The 24,116-nt window shown below is 41.7% G+C and overlaps 1 protein-coding gene across 2 annotated transcripts in view; it reads left to right on the top strand.

Moving 5' to 3' along the window:
* Positions 1 to 23,646, top strand: part of erf (Ets2 repressor factor) — a 36,609-nt gene extending 12,963 nt beyond the window's left edge. Inside the window, exons 2-5 of one of the 2 annotated variants that reach the window (XM_044052849.1) lie at positions 11,424 to 11,643; positions 17,498 to 17,610; positions 19,786 to 20,696; positions 21,059 to 23,646. In XM_044052849.1, coding sequence (XP_043908784.1) covers positions 11,424 to 11,643; positions 17,498 to 17,610; positions 19,786 to 20,696; positions 21,059 to 21,673 — 1,859 coding nt within the window. In that variant the 3' untranslated portion in view covers positions 21,674 to 23,646. Of the gene's footprint in view, positions 1 to 11,408; positions 11,644 to 17,497; positions 17,611 to 19,785; positions 20,697 to 21,058 lie in introns of both variants that reach the window. The other variant, XM_044052848.1, reaches the window with a different exon arrangement.
* Positions 23,647 to 24,116: the final 470 nt, after the last annotated feature.

Here is a 24,116-nt window from a genome sequence, read left to right as displayed (position 1 = left end):
AACGTCATGTCTTCACCAGTCCAAAATCCAAAGATAATCATTGTATTTTGTGACAAAGCAAAGAATAGTTTCGAAAAATACTGTGAAAGCATTCATTTTCAGTTGATTAACTGAACATTGCAGCTTTAGTTCCTTAAGTGTTGATTTTTGTGAACTAACACACTGACTTTTACCCCGTTAAAGTTAGTTGCTTTTAGTTTTTTTGCTCTTCACACCCTCTGGCTGTAAATACTGTGGTTCTGCTGCTCCTGGTGTTTTATGACTTTTTCAATGTTTGTCATTATCAGCCACATCACTGAACTTAAACCTCTAGCATTGTCAAACTGGTTGTCCTATGAGTCGTAATCAAGAGTGGAGCCTCTTTGTCTGCGTGGAAAGATGCTGAGAAGGAAAGCAAAGTTATGGGAAAGGAGGAGAGGAGGTGGGGGTTAAAAAAGAGGAGATGAAATTTGATTGGCAAGGAATACGAGAATGAGTCACTCTTCCAGCTTCCTGCAGTTGGAGCCACACTCCTATTCTGGGCTGTGGTGACACGTGCATGTGTGTATTTATGTATGTAGCCGTGTGCGTGTGCACGTGGACGCTGCTGTTCACATAGTGCAGTCCAACAGCTCAAGTTGCCAGATTTTCATTGTCTTTCTATCTGTACATTTTAGTTCTGGTTGTGAGGACACATGGGCATGGTTTATTTTTATTTCTGGTTAAATTTAGGAAGGTTTTAAGTTGATGAGTGTCCGGATGGGAAGAGAAAGATGGGTGTGTGTGCATGTGTGTTGGGGGGGATGAAAGTAGTGTTGTCTGGAGGCCAGACCACAACACAGAAGCCAGATCTAAACGCAGATATTTATCATCTTTCTCCTGCTGTCAACACGACCACTCAGCAGTTCCACAATGTCAAGTTAATGAGAACTTCTTTTTTGGGGGGGTTCTATGTATTAGTGGTTATTGTCCGGTAATAGGACCTTTGCACGGCAGCCATTTTGACAGGAGACTCCGCAGGTGTAAATAATCATATGATTATGTTAATGATGGCTGAGTTCCATTTAGCTTCCTCAGTTTCTGGCTGGTTTTCTGTCACACAATCCTGACTTACATGAACCAGACAGGGCTGTCGTTAATGTGATCTGGAACATCTGTGCTTCCCCAGTAAAAAAAAAAGTGTTAAAATGGCTGCTGGAAAACAGTCTGGATTCATCAGTGGTGCAATAGCACAGGCACATAATCGTAATCCTATTAATATAATATGAAATGTTATAAAGCATGTTCAAGGCATAGTAAAGGTGAAATGTGGTTGTGTTGGGGCACTGACACACAATCGTTACTGTCTTTATACAGCCTTTTCTGACTAGAAACTACAATTTGCACAAAAGTCTATAGAGGAGAATTTGTGTTTTGGACTAATAGGACAGCTTCTCGTCTACTCCTGCCTCATTCGATGAGTTTGTGTCACTGGAGGCATGCGTGTCAAAGTAAGCGTAATCTGAAATTCGGGTATTCTTTCATATTTAAAGAAAGTTCATATTCAAACCATGAAAACCCATGTGAGTGCTAACGATTGAGCTAGTAGCGAATCCAACTGTCCAATAGAGGGCACTCCTTGTGCAGCTTAGCCTAGTATCCATTTTGAATGGCTCACCAGAAAAATGACATGGAGATTTTGAAGAGTCACGTAAAAATGGTGTCATTACATCATACAACCACACTTTACATCACTGCCTCTTTAATTCATCTGTTGTGAAGACATTTCTTATTTGATTGTTTTTCCCCAAGAAATGGTTCCTCCTCTTCCACGTCCTCCTGTTAAAGGGTGGTCTTATTGTTCATTCTTCCAGCTGGCTTCCCACTTTGATGCTATTAATTAGCACAGGGAATGCCTGACTGTGGAGCTGGTCAGTTTGTCGGGCTCAACACTGCTTGACTTCACTCTGCAGGCTGTGAGCCTGCAGGCTCTTTGTCCATATCATGCACAAGTAGCATGTGTGTCTGCACAACAGATAACCCAAATCTGTTCTGCCTCACTGCAGCTCTGCTTGGAGACATATCTCACCCTCTTCCCTGCCTTCAGTTCTGTCAGTCTTACTCACTCACTCTTATTCACACAACAACAGTCGTGTGCACACACACATTCACAACAATGTCTTTCAAACTAATTCCAGCCTCAACTATGAGGAAGTCGGCCTGAGAATCTCTAGTGATGCAGTCAGGTAGCCAGGAGCTCATTATAGCTGAAGGGTTTAGAGGGTTTTCATTTTCTGGAAGGAAAGCGTGCTCAGACGGGTTTCAGAGCACGGGTACATGCGTACGCCTTATTTGTCTCTGGGAATATACTGAAGGTCTGAAGATAAGTCTTCAACCTTGGCTGCAGATTAAGAGATAAATATTTGCTCTGAGACGATGATGTGATTGTTTAGGATTTTGTTTCTCATTAACACAGTCGTGATAATCTTTTCCTATGAGGATTGCCTTCTTTCCTCTCCTAAGTTTCTTTTAACTTCCCACTAAAGCACCTCAATTACATATTAATGTCTCCCTGAAAGGTGCGTCCATTAAATACTCCAGGCAAATTTCCACAGCCTAACGTGATTTTTTTTTTTTTTTACACACACAAAGCGGCTGTGTTACCCAGAAGGCTTGGTGAAAGCAACATGAACGTTAACCTCCTATCTTGCAGTAATAACCGGCTGTTAAACACACACACTCATGTATTCGCAGAGCCACAGACAGAGACACACACACGCCAAGCTGGGGTTGGCTTAATCACAGCCTTGGCTGCCTCCAAGGTGCTGCAGTGTTCTCCAGGACGCGACAGGTTTCTGTCTGGCGAGGTTCAGTCAGTCGCCGTGTTACATATTAGTACAACTCTACTGTTTCAGTTGTTGCATGGAAATGTCAACAGTCAAATGCTTTACATTGCAAAGTTGCAGTTAAACCCTGTTCTTTCTACAGTGTCTTACAAATTGGTGAGACTTTGTTTGGAGTCTATGATATTCGTCATTCACAGCGCATGCTATAGTGAAGATGTATTTCTGAACATTGAGAGAACAACCTCATCATCCCCAGGAGAACCAGTGTGGTGATTTAAGCCATGCAAAGCCACTTTATTAATGGTTACATAAAGTTCCATTGGTATTTCCCAAATCTGCCAACAAACTCTGCCTAATCCATCTTCTGCACTAATTTCAGTCGTTAATAACATTTTCTTTTCTGGACCACATATTTTAGGCAAAATCTAGGATTCCAAAATGAGAATAATGTGTGTGTACTTAAAGGGATGGTTTATATATTTATGGTTGTATTTGGTAGTAGCACAAACTCAGCACTGACTAAATGTCCCTAAATGTACGTACATTGATGCAGGAGAATCAACCAACTAATGGCTGGATAAACTGGCAAACATACGCTTAAGTAGGGCTGTAATGATTCATTCATCGATTATTATTATTAGATTACTAAATTAAAAAAAACAACAACAATTAAATAATTAAAACTAGTGCTCTGATTTTCCAGCTTCTTAACTGAGTATTTTGTGGAATCAAACCTGAATCTTTTCAGTTTCAGAACCAGGTTTGCGCAACACTGTTTTTTTTAAACAAACTTTCTGACATTTTATGGACCAAACGAGTAATTTAATAACCGAGAATGTAATTGGCAGATCAGTGGTTTATGAAAATACTCGATAGATGGAGGCCCACTCTTAAGATATTGTTGACTTAAACAGGTGTAGATCTTATCAGGTTAGCTACTGTTTAAAAATAATCATGAAAATTAATATTCATCCGCTTTCTTCCTGTTGTGTTTATCTGTTGTTGATAATACGGTGAGTTTCTCTTCTGTTTTCTCACACATGTCCCACTTCCTTCTTTGAAAGCACTGACTTTCGCTCATCTCTCGATTCCTGTATTCTCTATTTGTTTCCATCAAGCTTTCGCTGTCCCTTTTAGCCTCCACCTCTTTGCCAAGGTCTTTTTGACTTTTCCTCTGGTTGATCATGGAAACACATCATTCAATCTACACACAGACTTAGTATCTTCACCCCAGTGTAAGAATATTTTTGTTACTTTTAGCAACTTATTTCTGTCAGAATGTCTGTCTTTATTTCTCCTTCCTTCCTGACTCTGACCTTGTTTCCCTTCCTTCCTTTCGCAGCCCATCTTTGTGTCTGTCTCTCTTTCTCTCTGTGTAAGCCTTATGTAATGGAAGGATCATGTGAGAACAGAGAGGTGAAGGTTTCTGCCATGCACCTGCGTATAGCCGTCCCACGCTCTCTTTGATCTCTGCTGGACTGTGTTGCTTTTTCTCCTCCTGCCCTTTCTCTTCCTCCTCCTCCTCACACTGTACTGTTCCACCTGATTTACTCTTCATCCCATGTCTGACTCCTCCCTGGATTTAGGCCCCTGGCTCCTTGAATCTTAACTCCATCTTTTAAGGGTAATTATGAGATCACCTCAATGAGGAGCAGAGGGATTTTAAATAGCAGTTTGAGGCCCAGGGCTCCCCAGTAAAGCTGTGATATATTGTCTGTTGTGATCCTCGCGTTTTAGATGGGGTAGTTTATACAGCATGGCAGAGAGGGAAATTGTCAAAGTGGTCTGAGTGAATATCAAAAGACAATAAAATGTAATCTGGCATGATGATGGTTATTTAAATGTTCCCTTTTCTCTCTTTCATTTCCTGTGTTGGCTGAGCCAGTGAATATACTAAATAACTACATTTAAAGTCCATGTTTTCATTTACATGTTTCATTTACATGTTTGAATAAACTAGCAACTCAGTATATCACTTTTTTAAAATCCACGATGATAACATCATGGATCCATTTTGAATGGCTTCTAGGAAAAATTACAAATTGTGTTTTGCTGTGAAAAGAGAGGACACAAGGAGGTCTGCAAAGAAAAAACCCCAAAATGATTTGAACTTTAAATTTCTTTCAGGATTTTAAAGTTACATAAGAAGTAGTTTGCAATAATACATTTGGCTTAGTGAGGCAATTATGTGAAAATTATTTTTATGGGATTATTTTGTGTTCTCCAATATCTGATCCACTGATTTGACCAAGTGTCAGGCAGAAACCATCCTAGATTTATTCATTTGTTTTTTATTTGTGTTTTTCTCCAGAATCTAACTTTCTGCACATGCCAGCACCGTTTACGCCCAACGGAGATTCCCCGTTTCCTCCACTGTACCCATTTATTTCCTGCCTTTCTGTGTTGTCCTGATCCTTTCCCTGATAGAACCCCGTCCAGATTTCAGTAGCCAGCCAGGCCCCGGTCGTTTAGCCCGGCCTCTTACCTCTCTGTGTCGATGTCCGTGGCCTCGAATCATTACACTGCAGACAGACACGGGTCGACCTTTGCAGCGGCTAAATATAGATTCACCAAAGAATAGGAGGAAGGGAGGGAAAAATAAACTGGGGGATAGATGGATAGATGGAACAACATGTTAAAGAAACTTGTCCGTGGTGAGCAAGAGAAACCTACAAGAGGTGGTCGTTTGTTGTTTAGTCTCCTCGGCTGCATGCCTTCTGGACAATACCCCAATGATTGCTATCGGTTATTATGAGCAGTATTCCAACAGTGGTGACGTCAGAGTCCCTAAGAAAAGCAGAGCTGCGAGTGAAAACCACTCAGCCGCTGATTGCTGCTGTGCTGATCCTGTGTTTCTCTTGGAAAGAAGAACGCAGGTGGCTTGAGACCTCAGACCAATAGTAAATTAGTTTTTCTGCTCTGTGCTTGGCTATATATAGAATTCAGTGAGGCCTGAAATGGTGTTTCACCTCAGCTTAACAATCAGAAATTCTTCCTGTCTGGGGCAGAGCTTTCCAGATAGTATTAAGGCCTTTGGGTTCGTTTTCATACAGACCTCTTGTTACCTTCAGTGCCATAGACTTTATTTTAGAAATGGCAGCACAAAACTCAATGTAATACTGCACCCAACATTAAACTGGCTGCCGATAATGAGCCAGGTCAGCGAAATACACTATAATCTGTTCAACGTAAAGTTCGACCAGTTTTCCCCCACAAGTTGCTTCTGTGCAGCTCAAATAAATAAAAACACATTAGATAACCAATCTTGTCTTTAGCTCAGTGTGAGATAACAAGTCATGCCTTGTGCATTATGTAAAATATCTCCATTTGTGTATCGATAACATTTCAAACTTACAGTAGAAACTGAAGGAGATTTATGAACAGAAGGTTGTAGCAGCAGATACAACAGGACATGTAGATTTAGACATAAAAAACAGGAAACTTATCAAAAAAAGGATCTTACCATACTCACAATAAATGGCTTTAGTTGGTGTGATTGTTGCCATGTGAGCTAGAATGGCATGTTAAAGCTGAGACTGCCCAATTTATGCTAGTGATTGTTGGGACCGAAACAATACCCATTTATAAATTGAAATCACATTTTTTTCCGTTGTCTGTGCCAACTTAGAACATTTAAGGTAATGTATTGGAAGCAAATTATTTAAGTTTTCATCCTTGTCTACGTACAGTGCCTTGAGAAAATGTATGTTATGATTTTGGCGCTATACAAATAAAATTGAATTGAATCCTTCTATATCCAATCAACAACAAAGATATAATGCTGAAATTTCCATTAAAAAAAAATATTCAGCCTTGGTGGTGATGCTGTAGTTTTTGTGGGACAACACAATTTGAGCTCTTCTTTCTTTAGTTGTCCTGCTCATCTTCTGTCATCTGTCCACGTCAGCCCGCTGCCTGTTAATCTGTTTTTACTCACAATAAAAACACCACCAGCTGCAACAGATGCACATCTGAGTGGATGCTCATTTGAGCATCTGTCAGAATGCCAGAGGCTCAGCTGTGCTCTCTGACTCACTGTTTTTCACTCTCCTGCTATCTCAGTGCTGTTTCTCATTCATTTTTCAGAAGTAAGATGTGATGGATGTGAATGAATGAGCTTCATGTGGCCTCAGGAACTAAATGTAGTTGAGTTTACTGTTGATCATGGTGATGGAAGTACAAACTCTGGGCTTTAAGTGCTTTCAGGATCTTTGTGTTTCCATTGTTAGCACAGTGTGACAGCGAGGGCCGATGCTGCAGTGAAAGGTCTCTGCTGGTCAGACAGATCACACCCTCGCTTTGCAGGTCCCTGGATCTGCACCTAAACTCTAAACTCTTTTGCCAAGTTTCTGTAATTGAATCATATTTCGTCTTGTTTGTCGTGACTCGTTCGTTTATTTTTAGAGCTCCAAGCTTTTGTTGCTAGGCGACCATGTGTCATAGGAGAGGCTGAGCGAGGGAGGGACAGAGTGAAATGGAAAAGAAGGCAAGAAAGAAGGAGAGAGAGAGAGAGGGATGGCAGCGGTGTTGTGCGGGTAGAAAGGAGGAATCTGTAAAAGCCGAGCGACAAATGAACAAGATATGAGTCAGCAGGGACATCTGCAACACACACACACACACACACACACACACACACATGCAGTGGGCATGGTTGCTATTCCTGTGTCCTTTGGTCTGTGTGTTCTGTGTGCCCACGCATGAACCCACTTACCTCTCCCCACTAACCTGCAGTGCATCTGTTTACTTAGTGTGTGAGAGAGCAATATTAGTTCGCCCACTTTATTTTAATGCTCTCTGTGGAAGTGTACTATATGTGCTCACGAGTGTTTTTCAGTTGCAGTAATCACCAGTGGACCTCCTCACACACAGCTCAGTGTTGTGTCTGTGTCACAACGCCTAACCTGTCCCCAATGACAAGAGCCGTATTGTCATGTGTGTGAATCATATGCTTGTACCCCCATTAGTAATCTGCCTTCAAATGGCTATTACCAACTATCACAGCCAGCCACTCTCTCTTGGCTCAGTGTCCAAGCACCACGGGAGACCAGATCGCAGCATGTGGTTCATTAGTCATCACAAGAGGGTCTGTTTTTCTGATTCTCCTTAAGAAGCCTTTTGTTACAATTTTTTTTATATATATATTATTTGCCGCCTCCAGAAACAAAGCCACCATATTTGCAGATTTGGAGAGTGGGTGTCGCACATCATCACCTCCTTATATTTCAAGTTTTCTGTGTCAAGTCTGTTTTTTAACAAACTGGCATAGCCACAGAAGTTATTTAAATACAAACAAAAGACCCTGCAGTGTGGAAACAACCGTGCATGCTCATTTGCCAGCAAATATCAGTGTTCATATGAAGTATGAAATGTGAGAATGCCACTCAAGTTTACCTATGAATTAGGGTTGCAACTAACAATTATTTTTATAATCAGTTTATTTTCTCGACTAATCAAGTACCTGTTTGGTCCGTAAAATGTCAGTGAATGTTGAAAAATGTTGATCGAACCTGGAAATTATGATGTTCTCGGATGTCTTGTTTTGTCCTAAAATCGAAATGATTCACTTTTAATGATTTCTTTGTTATATGGAGCAAATAAACCATAAAATATTTACATTTAAGAAAATTTGTTCTAAGTATTAAAAAGCACTCAAACCTATGAATAAAACGATTATCAAAAATAATCATAATAATCGTTGCAGCCATAAAATGAGGTTTAAGAATAAAGTAATAAATAATATTGAGTAAAAGAACACTGTAATTTACCAGAACACTTGTAAAAGTTGTGTCTGTTCTGCAACATAAACTTATAGCCCGAAGCTCAGAAATCAACCATAAAGGGTAAAGCAGACTGCACTTACTCAACTCCAAATTATCTAGTCAAGTGACACAGGCAACATGCCTGCATTTTGCTCGTAGCTAGTGGCAACATGTGCTTGCAATATGGGCATTTTTCACAGGGTACATTAAAATTAAGAAAACTTCTTGCTGAAACTTGAGTGTGTAAACTCCAGATTTTTCAGTGTGTGTGGCTTCTTCCCCTCTGTTAACTATGAATTATAAATACACGTCTTGCACAATTTCTCAATTGTTTTGGTTGGACTTTTGCTCCATTTAATCCATTGTTTGCTACAACTAATGTTGCTGCTGCTGCTGCTGCTGCGTATTAGTGACATTTGCAGATGCAACTGCACACCTGATGGTGGACTTTGGTTTCACTGTGTTCAGTTTTGGTGAGTTTTTCCATGACTCACTTTGACTCCATTTACACCTGCTATTAAAGTCTCATCTGTATCTGGTTAACAGCTAAAAAAGCACAAGCTGATTTGTGGCCAAGTTGTAAACACATGCATCTTTGCTGATCCAACATATTGACATATTGTGACTGATATTAGCAAAGTCAGCTGCTTGTAAAGGCTTTTTTTGTTGAGGAGGAACCACTCATCTGGACTAGTGTGCTATGGCTGTCACTGGAGTTTGTTATCTCAGCATAAAGCATTAAAAGAGCTACAGACACCCATAGCAATGTGTTCTTCCAACAAAAACAAAATAAATCTAAAGCCAAATTCACATGACACAGCCGGATTAGGCAATTTATGAGCAAAGTGGTTTTAGTGGTTTTGATGCCTTGACTTAATAATATTATGGTACACCTTGAAACAGGTTCTCGGCCCATGCCTTGAGGTTGCCGACAAGTGTTTCAACTTGTTTCAATTCACCCTTAATAGGCTCATCATTGGCAGCTGCGAAGTGTGAAATATTCAAACATTAGTTCCTTGCTGGAAAAGTGATTAAAGTCTGCAACAACTCCAGCCACCCCAACCAATCATTGATAAAGACGGGGGAAACCTGAACATGAGTACAATTGTGTTTTTTTTGTTTTTTTAGAACTCATGATTGTCGAGACTCTAGGTCACAAGACGGCCTGTTGTAGACTGTGGAAGTGGTGCAGCAGTGTGTACTTGGCCTAATCCACGTAAGCACATTGTGTCTGCGCATACTGTGTAAATGGAAAAGTCATAATTGCTTTAATCACCATCTGGGCACCATATCCAGATACAGTTGACTTTAGTTGCCAGGTGCGGCATCTGTTTTCCCCCCAACAAACACTTTTACAACTCTTTTGTTGTTTTTTATGTCATCTTATCTGCTTTTCATCTGCTCTCATGTTCTTTTATGTGGTTGCTCTGCGATGTTACCGAGCTGCCCCCGAGCACATTCCTATCAGAATTCCCTTCACATTAAGTCTGATGCGATGGCTTTCATATTTTGCCTTACTGTCTCATGCAGTGCCATCAGACAAGGGTCAGCGGGCCACATTGTCTCATAGCTTAATAATAGGTCAGCCTTGAGGATATCATTGTAAACACTTCACTGTCACTGTACGTGTAGACATAATGGGCTTTATGGAGTGTGGGAAAATGATTGTAACCCTGGTGTTTAGGATACTGCGTTTTCATAAACATGCACACAAAATTCAGCATTGTTATATTGTGCCCATATGTTTCCCATCCTCGGCTTTCTCAGCCTGATTGCCAAGGCACATCTGGTCCTAATGGTGTGCGTGCGCGCGTGTGCGTGTGCATGCATGTATGCACTAGGTGCCTTTGCTATTCAGCCTTTCAGCTCGGCCTTGTGTGGAAGTGGTGTTGAGTCTTTTACTGCCACCCACTTCTTTACAACACAAAGCCTATACTTTAAACTGTTGGATAATAGTGTGTGTGCGTGTTCTGATAGTAGTTATAAAACCATAGCTTATATTTTGTCTGCTCATATCTCTCAAGGTCTTTTAATCTCTTGAAACCTTAAACCAGTGCTGATTTTACAGCTTTGATGCTGATACCAATGTAGGTTGATATGACTGAACGTGGTGGGAGCCGAATTTGGAAGAAATCTACATAAGAACGTCTGTCAAATGTGATCACCGCTCCCTTGAAACCATGAGATCCACTTTTCACCTAAATGTGATTTAATATACATATATAAATGTAAGATTAATCTGAAGTTCTGCAGCTTTAAAAGCTAAATGCTGCCACTTCTCCACTCTTTACACATTTTTACTGGTACGTTGTATCCACCAGGTTTTTGGGTGTCTTTTTTATAGGTGCTTGAAATTCCTGAAAATGTGGATTTTAACACACAAAATACAAGTTTTGAAAAGTGCATGAAGATGCTTGAAATATTAAAACTGAATTCTGTCATAATGAATAGCTATCCGTCTCATGTTAGCACGTTAGATGGGGAAATGAAAATACTGTTGCTCTGTGACACATTTTTGAATCTTTCTGCTATTATGAAACACCCTTTTTGTTGCTCATAGCATAACGCCATGTCTTTTAATGTGATTTTAAACACCATGGACCATCATTTTCAGTATGCACTACACTGTGTTCTTATAAAAATGTAGTTTCCCACAACTGTTAAGGCTGAAAAAGCCATTGACATTGAAAGTGCTTAAAACGTGCTTGAATTTGACCCCAGAATAGGTGTGTGAACCCAGATCCACACAGAACCGGAAAAGCAGCCACCAGATTCATAGTCTTGCTAAATCCCCCCGAATTTGAATTTGCCTCCATTTGAACATGGCTCCCCTCTCATCACCTAGGGTTTGTCTTCCCAGACTGGGCCTACAAGCCCGAGTCGAGCCCGGGCTCCAGGCAGATCCAGCTGTGGCATTTCATCTTGGAGCTGCTGAGGAAAGAGGAGTACCACGATGTCATCGCCTGGCAGGGAGACTACGGCGAGTTCGTCATCAAGGACCCGGATGAGGTGGCGCGCTTGTGGGGAGCCAGGAAGTGTAAACCACAGATGAACTACGACAAGCTCAGCCGAGCACTAAGGTGAGGGCAATTGGGTGAAAAGGGCTGAGAGAAACGAAAGATGAACAGAGATGAGACGATAAAGTCTCACAGTGACATAAAGTTCTGTTGAATGTGCATGTCACCAAACAAGGAAACAGAAACTGAAACTGGTAACAAAGGTAATTTTCAGGAACAACTAAATAAGTAAGGATCGAAAAAACACGACAAAAACGGAGAACGCAGAATTTGTGACTAAAAGTTTTGGTCTGTAACAGCGCTAGTTGGAGATATCTTAACATAAATGACAAAGACTGTGTATTCTTTGTCATTCCCTCAATCTCACAAAGCAATTGTCTATGCTTTGTAAGGTTTGTCATGACCGGCACTAATATTTACCTTCTTATTAAGATCTAACCCTACTGTACGCAACAGGCACCTATACCGAATGACTCTGATACCGTTAAAGATACCAGACAATCATATAGGTGTTGGGTTTCAGGAACTAGAATCCGGTTAGAGTTGCACGATACCCACGGTACCCATGGTATCCGGCGGTGCCAAATCGTAATGGTTCCTACTACACTAGAAATTGTACACGACGGTACTACCGTGGATTATTATACTACCGGTGCCAGTTTTTGCTACATTGCAGCCGCCTCTACTCCCGGCTTTTCACTGCATGCTAAACAAAACGACAAACCCACATTGCAACTACTGCAACCGAACGACACAGCTGCTGAATGATTGGCTGTTTACTTGTTACTTCTGACGTTCGGGGATATGATAGGCTGTTTCCGCACGCTGGGTCCGCCGTCTGTTAGCTGACACGTGGGTGCCGAAGGGTTTGGGAAGTTTTGAGGAAAGCTTTGCTGGTGGCGTAAATCTTATTTATAACATTGTGATATGATAGATTCTGTTCATCTACTTTTTAAGCCTATAATAAGGTGAGAAGTTTCTAAAATCTTGAATCTAAACCTCACCATTTCGTCGTTTGTGTTTAGTGTCAATGTTGCCCTTTAACCAAAACGTGCGGCGAAGAAAAGGAACTGCTGTTGTGTTGTTGTTGCTGCTGCATCTGCACAGCACGCTCAAACACCAGGGTGACGGCGTATTTAGAAACGCACACCTTCTCCTCTTCTCTCCGCAGAGCACATGTGGGATGCTGCAGGGTTTTATTTAGCTGCCAGTCTGTTCCCTCATCACCATGTACACAAACACATGCGCACACAGGAACACAGCTAGTCATCAGTGTCGCCTCCTGTGTTGTAGGCAGTGTGGGTTATAGTTTGCCATGGTGATGACTAGTTACACTGCCTCATCCACACACACACACACATACACACACACACACTTAACACCTTGTTATGTCAGCCCTCCTCCAGCCCATCTGTGTCTTGTTTGTTGCTTCAACCTTTATTTGTCTGACTGCATATTTAAAGACAGCCAGCCTTATCTTGAACTAGAATATGTTTGATCACCACACTGATGAGAACATGATCACAAATTGTGTTTGAGTTATGTTTGATGTCGATGTAGCCCATTATTAAATCGGAACTTTGCAAGGCTGGTCACTTTTTTTCGCCTTTAACTATGGAGCTCCCCCTACAGTTTCGGAGTACATTTTTACGACACTGCCGTCAATATTCATCCATCCATCGTCTACCACTTTATCTACAAAAACAGGCACATACGGCCAGGCGAAGGGAAGGGAGGGGCCCTCGTCTGGCCATATGTGTTTGTTTTCAGCGTGTTAAATGGGAGTTCCTGTTAAATTTAAATTGCTGCCAAATCTGTAATCTGGCTCAGATCAGAATTAAATTCGATCTGATGGTAGAGTGCCAGATCCTGCATGCACATACCATATTTGACAAAAACTTATACATTTTTTGCTTAAAATATTTTTACCAAACCCTAACCCATTTGCTTTTAATTGGAGGCTCATCATATGGGAACGGTTGGATTGATTTATTTTTGTTGCAACAATATTTATTGTGTTTCTTTGACATCATTCAATATTATGTAATGTGACTCAAAAACATATCAAAAACCACATTAAAACATAAAAAAAGACTAAAAACTGAAACTTAATGGTCTGTAAGTGGAGCCCACAAATGTTTAACACCATATTAACAGTCAGTGTGTTACAGAGGCAGTTGCTTTCACTTTGGTCACAGCGAGTGTTGAACATCAAGCACCAGCTGGATCCAAACTTTGCTGTGAAGGCCTTTTATTGTGGTTTGTAAAGCTTTTATTTGAACGTAGGGCTGTTAATTAAGTCTAACGCCTTCAGAGGGAAGTTTGGTCTCTGTTGTGAAGTTTTTGATTGATGCTTCTCGGCGCCTTTTGCACACACGTGTGTTCATTCATGCTTTTAAAGCATATGTATGTAGAAAAGGGCTGAGTCTGTACTCTTAGATATGTACATATATACATATAGTAATATAATATAATAATATATAATATATACTACATATAATAATAGTGCTTTTCCACTATATAATTCCAGCTCGACTCTGCTAGGTTTGGTATGTTTTCCATAACTATAGTATAGTACCTCCTCAGCGTGGGTGAGACCATGAAACTGCCATGGTGTCGTTTTATACGCAACACACACAAGCTAATGACTAGTAAAGCAGTTGTTTTCGGTTTAGTTAATTAAAAAGATTAGTTACTTCCTGCATCAGCTGAGATTGGCACAGCACCCCCCGCGACCCTCTGGTGGAGGATAAAGCGGTAGATGATGGATGGATGGATGGACGGGGTGACTTCCTGCATGCCTGGAGCGCAGACTCCGTCTGACACAGTCACTGAATTGAAATACGGTTGAATGGATTGTGATCCAGCTCCCTGTCGTCGGCTTTTAGCAGTGCTGTCGCTAATTACACCAGACTCGGTCGGACGTCGTGCTCATGACTCTTCAATCAGTGGCCAGCAGTCTGACTGCGTCCCATTTAGTGTTGCCTCAGCTCGCTTGGAACCTTGCCGGAGCAGGTACTAAGAAAGTACCAGGTACTCTCCTTAAAGGAGAAACAAAAAAAATGTACCGTTGAGCCAAGCCGCACCGAATTGAGTATTTCTGGACCAATCTCAGCTGTTAGCTCCTCCTGAGTGAGGTAGAGGAAGCATCACAGACGGGCAGCCTCAATATAATATTGTTCTGAACTTAATTTTTAGAAAAAGTGATACCTGTGGTGTGTGTGTGTGTGTGTTCTGCCATTTGTCGTCAACTTCATGTTCCTCTGGGAGGGGAATAATTTACTCAGAAAGCACTTTCTCATTAACCATAGTCCTGACTTGGAATATTAAGATAGGAAAACAACTGGAAGACAGTTTTCAGACTATAAACATTTGTGTATTTCTTTCAGCTAAATCCCTTTAATCCCACACTGAGTTACTGCTGTTAATTTAATAAAAAAAAAACAATCATCTGATTATTTTCCTGATCAAGTTTTGTTTATAAAATGCCAAACGAGTGAAAAATTCACCTCAGTGAACACCACTAAAGAGCCAAAAGAGAGAGTTACAGGGATAAAAAAGACCTTCAGTTAAGAAATGTTTTTTCCTCTCAGTTAGCTTAGCACATGATTGATACTGCTCTAAATTTAAGTGTAAAATAATATTCTCTTCCCCAATATTCTTTGATGGTGAAATAAATTCAGTTCATTTTAATATTAATCTTTTACCCCCTTAAGAACATTCACATTATTACATAAATAATCGTATTTCTTTTTTAGAAATAACAGTTTTTAACTCCTTTTTTAAAAAAAACTTGTTTGCTGTTTGTGAATAGTTTTAAGTTTACTGATATTTCTTCACCTTTGCCTGTTTCGTGTGCATGTGTGGGTAGAGTTGAGTAATGATATTACCTAATATCAAATCACCTCTCATCTGTTTTTCATATCCACAGTGGTTGCTTTTTTTTCATTATTTCTGCTGCTGTATTGTTTGTTTGTGCCTGTTTTTTCCCGCATGCTGCCTTTGTGTGGTTGTGTATCTGGTCGTGTTACATGTGGTGGTGTGGGTGTGTGCGTAGTAGTCGGCTCTGTCAGAAGGAACAGAAGAAGAGACACTTCACTCATTGAGTCATTTAGAGGCTGGGTGATTATCCTGGTTCACACAATCCTGCTCCACTTTGTTCTCTATTGTACGAACCTCCTGTGACTAATATGCTGTTCATTCCGGATAAAGCTTCGTCATTATGACTAATATATTTTTTCATCCACGGTGTTTTTTTGAGCTGCTGTCAGTTGTTTAGCAGATTTTAGGGAAAAAGCTTTTTCAATTTCACCCACACATTAATATTTTATCTGTATTTTTGTTTATTTAGCATGCGGTCATATTTTAAACCATTCATCTAAATAAAATATACATGTGGTTGGATGGATAATTGACAGTCACACAACCAGTGTGTTTAATTAAAATAATAATTAAAAAGACACCCGTATGTAAGTTTCATTCAAAGGTCCAGTGTGTAATATGCCAGGGCAATCTGGGAAAAAAATCTATAGAAAAACAGCTCTATAGCCCAGATATATGAGATATATATGCATATAAAGCTGCAAACAGGTTGTTTCTCTGGGCTCGTGAAAACTTGATACTTGAACTTGATGACACTTTATGATTTGTATTACATGATTTTAAAATACACTTTATCATTACCTTTCAGTTCAGACAATACTTGGTGTATATCTTTCGCTTTTTAATTTTAAATGAAGGATATTTATGTGTGTTGGAAGGGACAAGATTGCCTTTTTATATGTGGTCAGAGTTTGCTATGACACAAATAATTAGGCTTAAAGTCAATCATGTTAAGTCACCTTTTTTTGTTTAAGTATGATGATTATCAATGCAACAGCCTTTTAAAACCAGGAAAGGGTTTATTGGCAGACATTGAATATCCTAACCATGAGTATGTTTGAATAAGTGTGCTGTGGTTTTAATGTAAAAAATTGTTTGGCTTTCTCAGCTTTTATATATGAAATTTAGGGGAGGGCCTTGCTTTGCCGCCCATCTTACAGCAAACAGAGAACAACATCCTCTCGTACAATCTATATTCTCAACATCACATGTCACTAATTCTTACACGCTGTACCTTTTTAAGACTAAAATCAGCTGTGTATGTACAAAGTCAACCACTGAGCATATGTCTGCTTCTTATTTAATCTGGATTCTGACTCAGTGGGAAAATAAAGATAACAATTTACAATTTTTTTTCAGAATGAAACAGCCAGTCACAAAGGAATGAGATACACTGGATTTTTTTGTTGAGGAAATATGAATGTGTGGTTTGGTCCTGAGGCTATCTATGAGTCACAGGGAGCCATTTTATCATCTTTTTAGTTGAGCTGTCTGCGGCTAGCTCTTCACTCCTCTGCATCCCTGTGTGCACTGACAGTGACTAATGCACTCGTACTAATGGAGCCCGCCTGGGTCAGTCGTCAGGATGGCTACCTCACTAAGTAATCACAGTCGGAATTGAAAGGTTTACTCTGTGTACTTAATAGTGAGCAGGATATAATTCAGTGTTTCTCAGACTGGGGGAAGACGTACGTCAGTGGTCAGACCTGTCCAAAGCATGGACGTGAAGAGGGCTGTTGACATGAAAAGTGACCCTACTGTTTTTAACATATTAGTAATTTGATAATCAATGAAAGGGTCTTTCCTTTCTTTGTAAATCATCTTAATCCATGTCAGCACATTCGGTCCTTGAATTTGAGGGAATTAGTCCTCGAAAGTCCTTGTAAACTCCTTAAATGTTATGTCAAGCAAGGTGTTGGAACCCTGATTATACACATATACTATTTTATGTTAGTTAATCATTTTTATTAATGTAGTTATTAATCAGGGTAACACACTGGAAGATAATCTTCTTCCTTTTCTCTCTCTCTTCTAGATACTACTACAACAAGAGGATCCTCCATAAGACCAAAGGGAAGAGATTCACCTACAAATTCAACTTCAACAAATTAGTGCTGGTCAACTACCCTTTCATCGACATGGGCTCTGGTACGTAGACAACACTTGATGTCTAAAGCACCTACAGGTTCTCAGTGTCTCTAGATGATGTCATTGTATTTCTGCAGAATTGAGGCAGTTTCGACTGAAGCAAATTATCCTGAAAGTAAAAGTGGTCTCAAGCACCACTTGTTAAATGTGCAGGAACTTAAAACCTTTCTCTTAACAATTTGTTTCTCTTTCTTGCTTTATGTAAAGTTAGTTATTGTGAATGAAGAGCAGAATCACACTTGAACAGTGAGGACCTGTTCAAAAAGCGTTGGCTCAAGGACGGAATTAAGTCGTCTTCCTCCAACATGACATCACAGTTATATTGTTTACGTCTGTACAAAGATGTAAAAACCTAAGAATGAGCCTTTCCTGCTTTGACCATCACAGGTTTTAGTGGAGAGACGCTTTGTCACACACGACCAATTCTTACAAATGTCGCATTTTTGTTCTCAGAAACTTGATTAATGTTGCTAGTTACTAGAACTAACTACTTGTTTTGTCCATAAAACCAATGTTTTTCAGTCTAAATGATTTCTTTGTCAAATGGAGCAGTGAAACCCTAAAATATTTAACTTTAAGAAGCTGAAAGATTTTTTAATAAACCATGATTGAAACACAGCATTAGTCTTATTCAATAACTGGTTACTGAAGTTGGACATGGAGTGGGGAAAAAAAAAGAAAATTAGCTAAATATACAGTATGGGCCAAAAAATAAGCATCAATGCTCAGTTGACTTCTACTTGCTAGCTCTGTAGCCAGCTGCATGGAGCTAATCCGCTACAGTCTCCGTGTTTGTGTGTCTGTTAAGACACGAGTGTGCCACGTCCTATTTTATCCTTCCTCCTCTTCCCCCGTCTCTGAAGTCGTCTCTTGTTCTGGTCCCGGCCACCCAGTGTAAACACAGCCCATATGGAGCGTTGGATACGGGCGACACAAGTGCGGCACAAAACTTAAATTATAGCCTTTGTGTGATGTGGCCGACATGCTGACATGTTGTGATATGATGGTTTTCGTATGATGGTTTTACACACACCCACATGCCCACGTCAATCTGGATCGCAGCACATATGCTCGCATATGCATGCACTACGTAAACACACACACACACACATAGTTTTTCTCATCACCACCTCTGACACACACGCTTGTGAGATGTGTGAGAGAACCGCACACGTGCACACACACACACACTCTCGCTCACTCTCTGTGGGACTGGAAAAAACAGAGGAACCCAGCCCATGTTTGTGATGGCAGTAAGAGCGAATTTTCCAATATTTAATTCTGGCACGTGCTCAGATGCCAAGAATTTATTGCAGTGCCACAGTCTCCCTGGTGTGTTTGTGTGAGTGTGCTTGTACTTGTATCTTTGTGAGGTCCCAAAAAAAACTTTAAAACCTATCTTTGTGGGGACATTTTGTCTGGGCCCCACAACTTTAAAGGGCTTTTTCTGGGTTAAGACCTGGTTTTAGAGTTGTGGTTAGAATTAGGTTACAGTTAAGGTAAAGAGCTAGACAATGTATAACACATGGTGTGTCCTCACAAAGATATAAAAACATGCTTGTGTGTCTGTGAGAATGAGAGAGGGGATTTAAAGAGGGATCTTGTGGCTTTGTGTTAGCCTGTGTTTTCTCTGCGAGTGCCTGCGACCCTCAGGGTAAAATAGTTGGAGTTATGAGAGATGTGACTTACTCTCATTAGTTACTCTTCTTCTCTCTCTGTCTCTGTCTCTCACTTTGGTTCACATGAATGTTACAAATTACAAAGCACCTTTTCTTAAATTATTCATTAATGTTTTTTTAGTTATTTAAAGTTTCTAATTGCAAAACTGAATATGAAAACGTTTATATTTATGACCTTCTCACTGCCCACCACAGTTCAGACTAACATGTACACTGATGTAGAACACAAATAAATTACATATAGGGCTGTATTTATTTTTTTTTTTTTTTATTAAACCCTGTCTTATTTTCTTTTGATCACGCAGTTTGTGTTTTTGATCCTGAAAATGTCACAAAGATTCTGGTTTCTTTGATATAGAGGAGCAATTATTATGAAACATGTTTGAGGGCTGTCGTTTTAAGGATTATAACCATGTTACTTTTTATATCCATGAATGTTCCAGTGAACAGACGGTTTAATGTTCATGTTTCTGACTCTGACCTCTCTTCCTCGCAGGTCGAGGCATCCCTCAGAGCGCTCCTCCTGTGCCATCTGGAGGCTCCCACTTCCGTTTCCCCCCTTCCACGCCATCAGACATCCTCTCGTCCAGCGAGGAGCTCCGCAGCCCGGGCATGTTTAGCAGCGTGGCCCGTCGTATGGCTCGAGGCTCTGTCAGCGACTGCAGTGATGGCACCTCTACCAACTCAGAGCTGGAGGAAGCTGTGGGTGCAGATGAGCGAGGTGTGGGACCGGAGCGGGCTTTCAGAGGTCTGCTTCCTCCCCGCCTGCCTCACGATTCTCTCTTCAGGGTCTACGGTGGAGGTCCGAACCCCGCTGGACTCCCCAGACCTGCACCCAGAGTCCACCCAGATTCTCTGTCTCCGTTCCCTGTTTCCCCCCTGCCCGGCCCTGGCAGTCTCCTGGCTCCAACTCTGTCCCCCGCCCTCTCCATGACCCCCACCCCCCACCTCTCTTACCCCCCCTCCCCCTCTCTGTCCTCACCAATGATGGGCTCCCACTTCTCCTTCAACGCGGAGGATATGAAGCACTACCTGCAGGCCCACACCCAGTCTGTCTACAACTACCACCTCAGCCCCCGAGCTTTCCTCCACTACCCCAACATCATCATCCCTCAGCCCCACCGCCCCACCCTGGAGAAACCGCCTACTCACCACCTCCACGGCCCACCCCTGCCGCCGCTCTCTCACTCGCTCGGCCAGCACCCAGGAGGTGGAGAGGAGGCACAGCAGCACCCGTCTCCATTCAAGTTCAAGCTGCAGCCTCCTCCGCTGGGGCGTAAGCAGAGGGATTCAGGAAGCTCATTGGCTGCTTGTACTTCCTCATCCTCCTCCAGCCAGTCCTCATCATTCACCGCGTCTGGACAGATGACCAGTTCAGTCCTGGCTGCAGGGCCTCCCAAGATCAAGGTGAGACTGATGAAGGGTTTCCATTGCAGAATGATGTCAGCTGTTCTTCGTGAAGCATTTACATGAATATTTGGGTTTAAAGATGTTATCAGATTTCACTCTGTCTGATATCTGATTCAATGATTTTTACCACTATTGGGCTGACACTGAGAAAAAGATCTGTCTCTTTCCCTCCAGACTGAGTTTTCTAACAAACACAGAGCCAGTTGTGTTCAAACTTCAGTATTCTGGGTTTGAAAACATCAGTGTAGACAGCGTAGGACATATCTGAAGCTGTATTTATGCATTTTTGAACGAGTGTGGATGAAACTGTGAGTAATCTGTCCATCAATCAAATGAACTCAAACCTCATTTCTCTCCAGGTGGAGCCCATATCTGACATTGAGTCAGAGGAGGAGGTGGAGGTGACTGACATCAGTGAAGAAGATGAGATGAATCATGACGACCATGACGAAGGTGACATCTTCACCCCGACAGCTCATCATCAGCTCAACAGCCATCCTCAGGCCAATGGGAGTGGCAGCAGCCCCTCTGCTCCTCTTCCTCCACACAGTTTCCACGACGATGATCCTGACGACGATGAGGAGGTCTTCAAGACCCCGGCCACGCCTCCGATTGGCAGCGCTGCCCTGCCCTTCCCTCTGATCAGCCTGAAGAGTGAGCCGGGTCAGGCGGCGCCCATCAGCCCCGGCGGCACGCGTTGTATCCCCATCAAGCTGCGCTTCAAACGCCGCTGGAGCGAGGACCAGAAGATGGAGGCAGACGGAGAGAGGGATGAGGCGGAGGACAAGAAAGTGAGGGCCGATAGAGAAGAGGAGATGGAGGAGGCAGGGAGGAGAGGAAGGGAGGTGGAAAACGGAGGAGGAAAAGGTGTTATTTTGGGCTTGATGCTGCCACCGCCTCCCACCCAACGCCGAGCGAGCTCCGAGCTGCAGAGGGCCACAGCACAGCTGTCGTTGGAGAACACTGGCTGCTGAGCTTCACGTGTGCGCTTAAACACACACATACACACACAGGGGATCTGATTAGACACAAAACACACACCTCTGCGAGTCTTGGTAACAAGTTGAATAGTTGTTCATAGATCATAATGGCCTGCGACGACTCATCTGTAAAGAAAGAACTGAAAGGTTTTTCAGCATTGCCACAGTCAGGCACTTTTCACTGACCTCACAGCTTCACATGAGCTCCTTAAATTACTTAACAAAGACGGAATATTCTCCTACATAGTTTACATCTACACGTTCACAATCAAGGTGAACTTACTTTTTAAAAAGACCATTTAGGTTTTGTTGAAGTGTGGCATCAAGCACGGAAAACTGAATGTTTTCTTGCGCTCCCACACCAAAGTCCATAGAGGAAAATCAGTGATTTTACATCAGGACACACATGAGTTTGTTTATCCTGCTGCTGCCCTTCGTTAAGTTCAAATGTGTTATTTTGTGACTTTGGTGTTTAAAATCCTTTACGTGGATTTTAGTAAGTGATACTCACTCACCACATGAGGCAGCAGTAGACCAGAACCTCCTGTGTCTCCATGAGCTAAGAAATGTTGATTTCCTCAATCAGACTTTGGTGTGGGAGAGTAAGTGCAGTTTTCAAACTTCAGTTTTTAGTTGGAAACAGCTGTAATGCGGCGGCATAAACAAGCAAACACGTTATCACAGACCTACGCAGGCGTCGATTTTATTCAGTACCTCATACAGCCACACGTCACAAAACCTGACCTGCCTTTTTAACCTTTCAGCTTTTACGCTGTTAATAACTTAATGGTCAGTACTGTTAAGTGTTATGATCTATGTAACACGGTTTAAAACTCACATGTCCCGGTGCAGCGTCTAATGTAAAACAAGACACTTTTTAAGAAGTGTTCCTCTGTGTCTTGCAACACTAAGAGATGAACTCGATTTTGTATATTGACTTCTGTTTTAACATAACGCCCCACAGAGAGGGGAAAAAAACTGGGTCTGCTCTTTAAATCTCTTAGGAACTGCACACTGCCTTCTCAGAGCCTCATCGTTGGCCCTCATAGTGCCAGTACGTCTGCCAACGATGAGCTCACATCATCACACCTGTGCCCAGATCACGCCTGTGCTGGGATATAATGGTGCAGCAGCAGATAGAAGGAATTTCTCACTTGGGTCCTGCTCATTTGAAGAAGCTTCTCCAGCTTTGAAGAAGTAGTGGTTTGTGAAAACCCAGAAGACGGCAGTGACCAATGCCAACTGCAGTCTAACACCACCACCGACCATCTCCCAGTTATTCTCCTCATATTCTGTTGTTGCTAAAATCAGATAGAGGTTACAGAAGTGCCTCTGTGTCTGCAGTCGTTTACAAGATGGAGGGCAACGAACAAAAATGAAAGAACTGAACCATCAGTCTCTTCTGCAGCTGGGACACTGACGGACGGAATCACGGGTGGCCTCTTCATCCTCACTCTTCACTACAATGTATAAAGACCAGGATGGATTTGTCAACACTGAGGGCACAGACTGAACCTGAGGTCTTTTTTTTTATTCACTTTCTCTGAGACGTTTGTCGCCAGGCGATGTCGGACCCGGCCGTTTGTACAGAAAAGCCGCGGCGGAGGCGTCTCATCTTTGTCTCCTCTCCTCCACACTTGCAGGAGGGAAAAAAAACGAGGAAGCAGCTCCGCACAGAACTGTAATTACAGCCAGGCTCGTTCCTGAATGTGTGCGTGGTGTGAAAACGTCAGGGAGACAGGTGGGCGTCTACGCTTTCCCCCCTCTGTGTCCCCGCGTGACTCCACACCATCTTTTTTGTCTTTTTGGAGCATTTTCACAGATCCTCAGTGCTCTTGTGCATTCCCTTCCCCTCCTCCTTCGTCAATGTTTTTAAAGACTTTCTCTGTCAGAGGAACGCATGTGCCTCCCGAGGACATGGACAGTATTTTTGGGCATTTTGCAGTCATCTGCGGGCTTTTTGTGTGTCTCCCGGCAGAAAAAAAAGCCCGATCTGTTCATGTGATGTTTCCAGAAGCGACGGCTGATTTTGTCTAAGGGGGTCGAGCGGGAGCCATGTAATGAATGTCGAGCATCAAGGCTAACTCAGGCAAACCTTCACTGGGATGTTAAGAGACGACTTATTTTTATGACGTATTTGTTTTATGTAGTTTAAAAAAAAAAGAGAAAAGAAACAAGATATTTTGCCCATTTTAATGAACAAACAATTCCAAATAAGAATGTGCCTTTTTTTAAAAGAGAGAAAAAAAGCCAACATGAATTTTATCAAGTCCCCCCATGCAAAATATTTTATCACACAACCACCATGCCTTCTTTTTTTTCTAAAAGAGATACAGAAGAAGTAAATCTACACATATATATATTTTATTCAAATATATATTGAATTCAAATATTATATTTCAATATGGTCATTTGATACAAATCAGTTAAAAAAAAA

This window comes from Solea senegalensis, linkage group LG20 (assembly GCF_019176455.1).
Source record: "Solea senegalensis isolate Sse05_10M linkage group LG20, IFAPA_SoseM_1, whole genome shotgun sequence".
Classification (NCBI taxonomy): domain Eukaryota; kingdom Metazoa; phylum Chordata; class Actinopteri; order Pleuronectiformes; family Soleidae; genus Solea; species Solea senegalensis.
The sequence above is the reverse complement of the archived record's forward strand: the minus strand, read 5'-3'. Positions and strand labels throughout refer to the sequence as shown.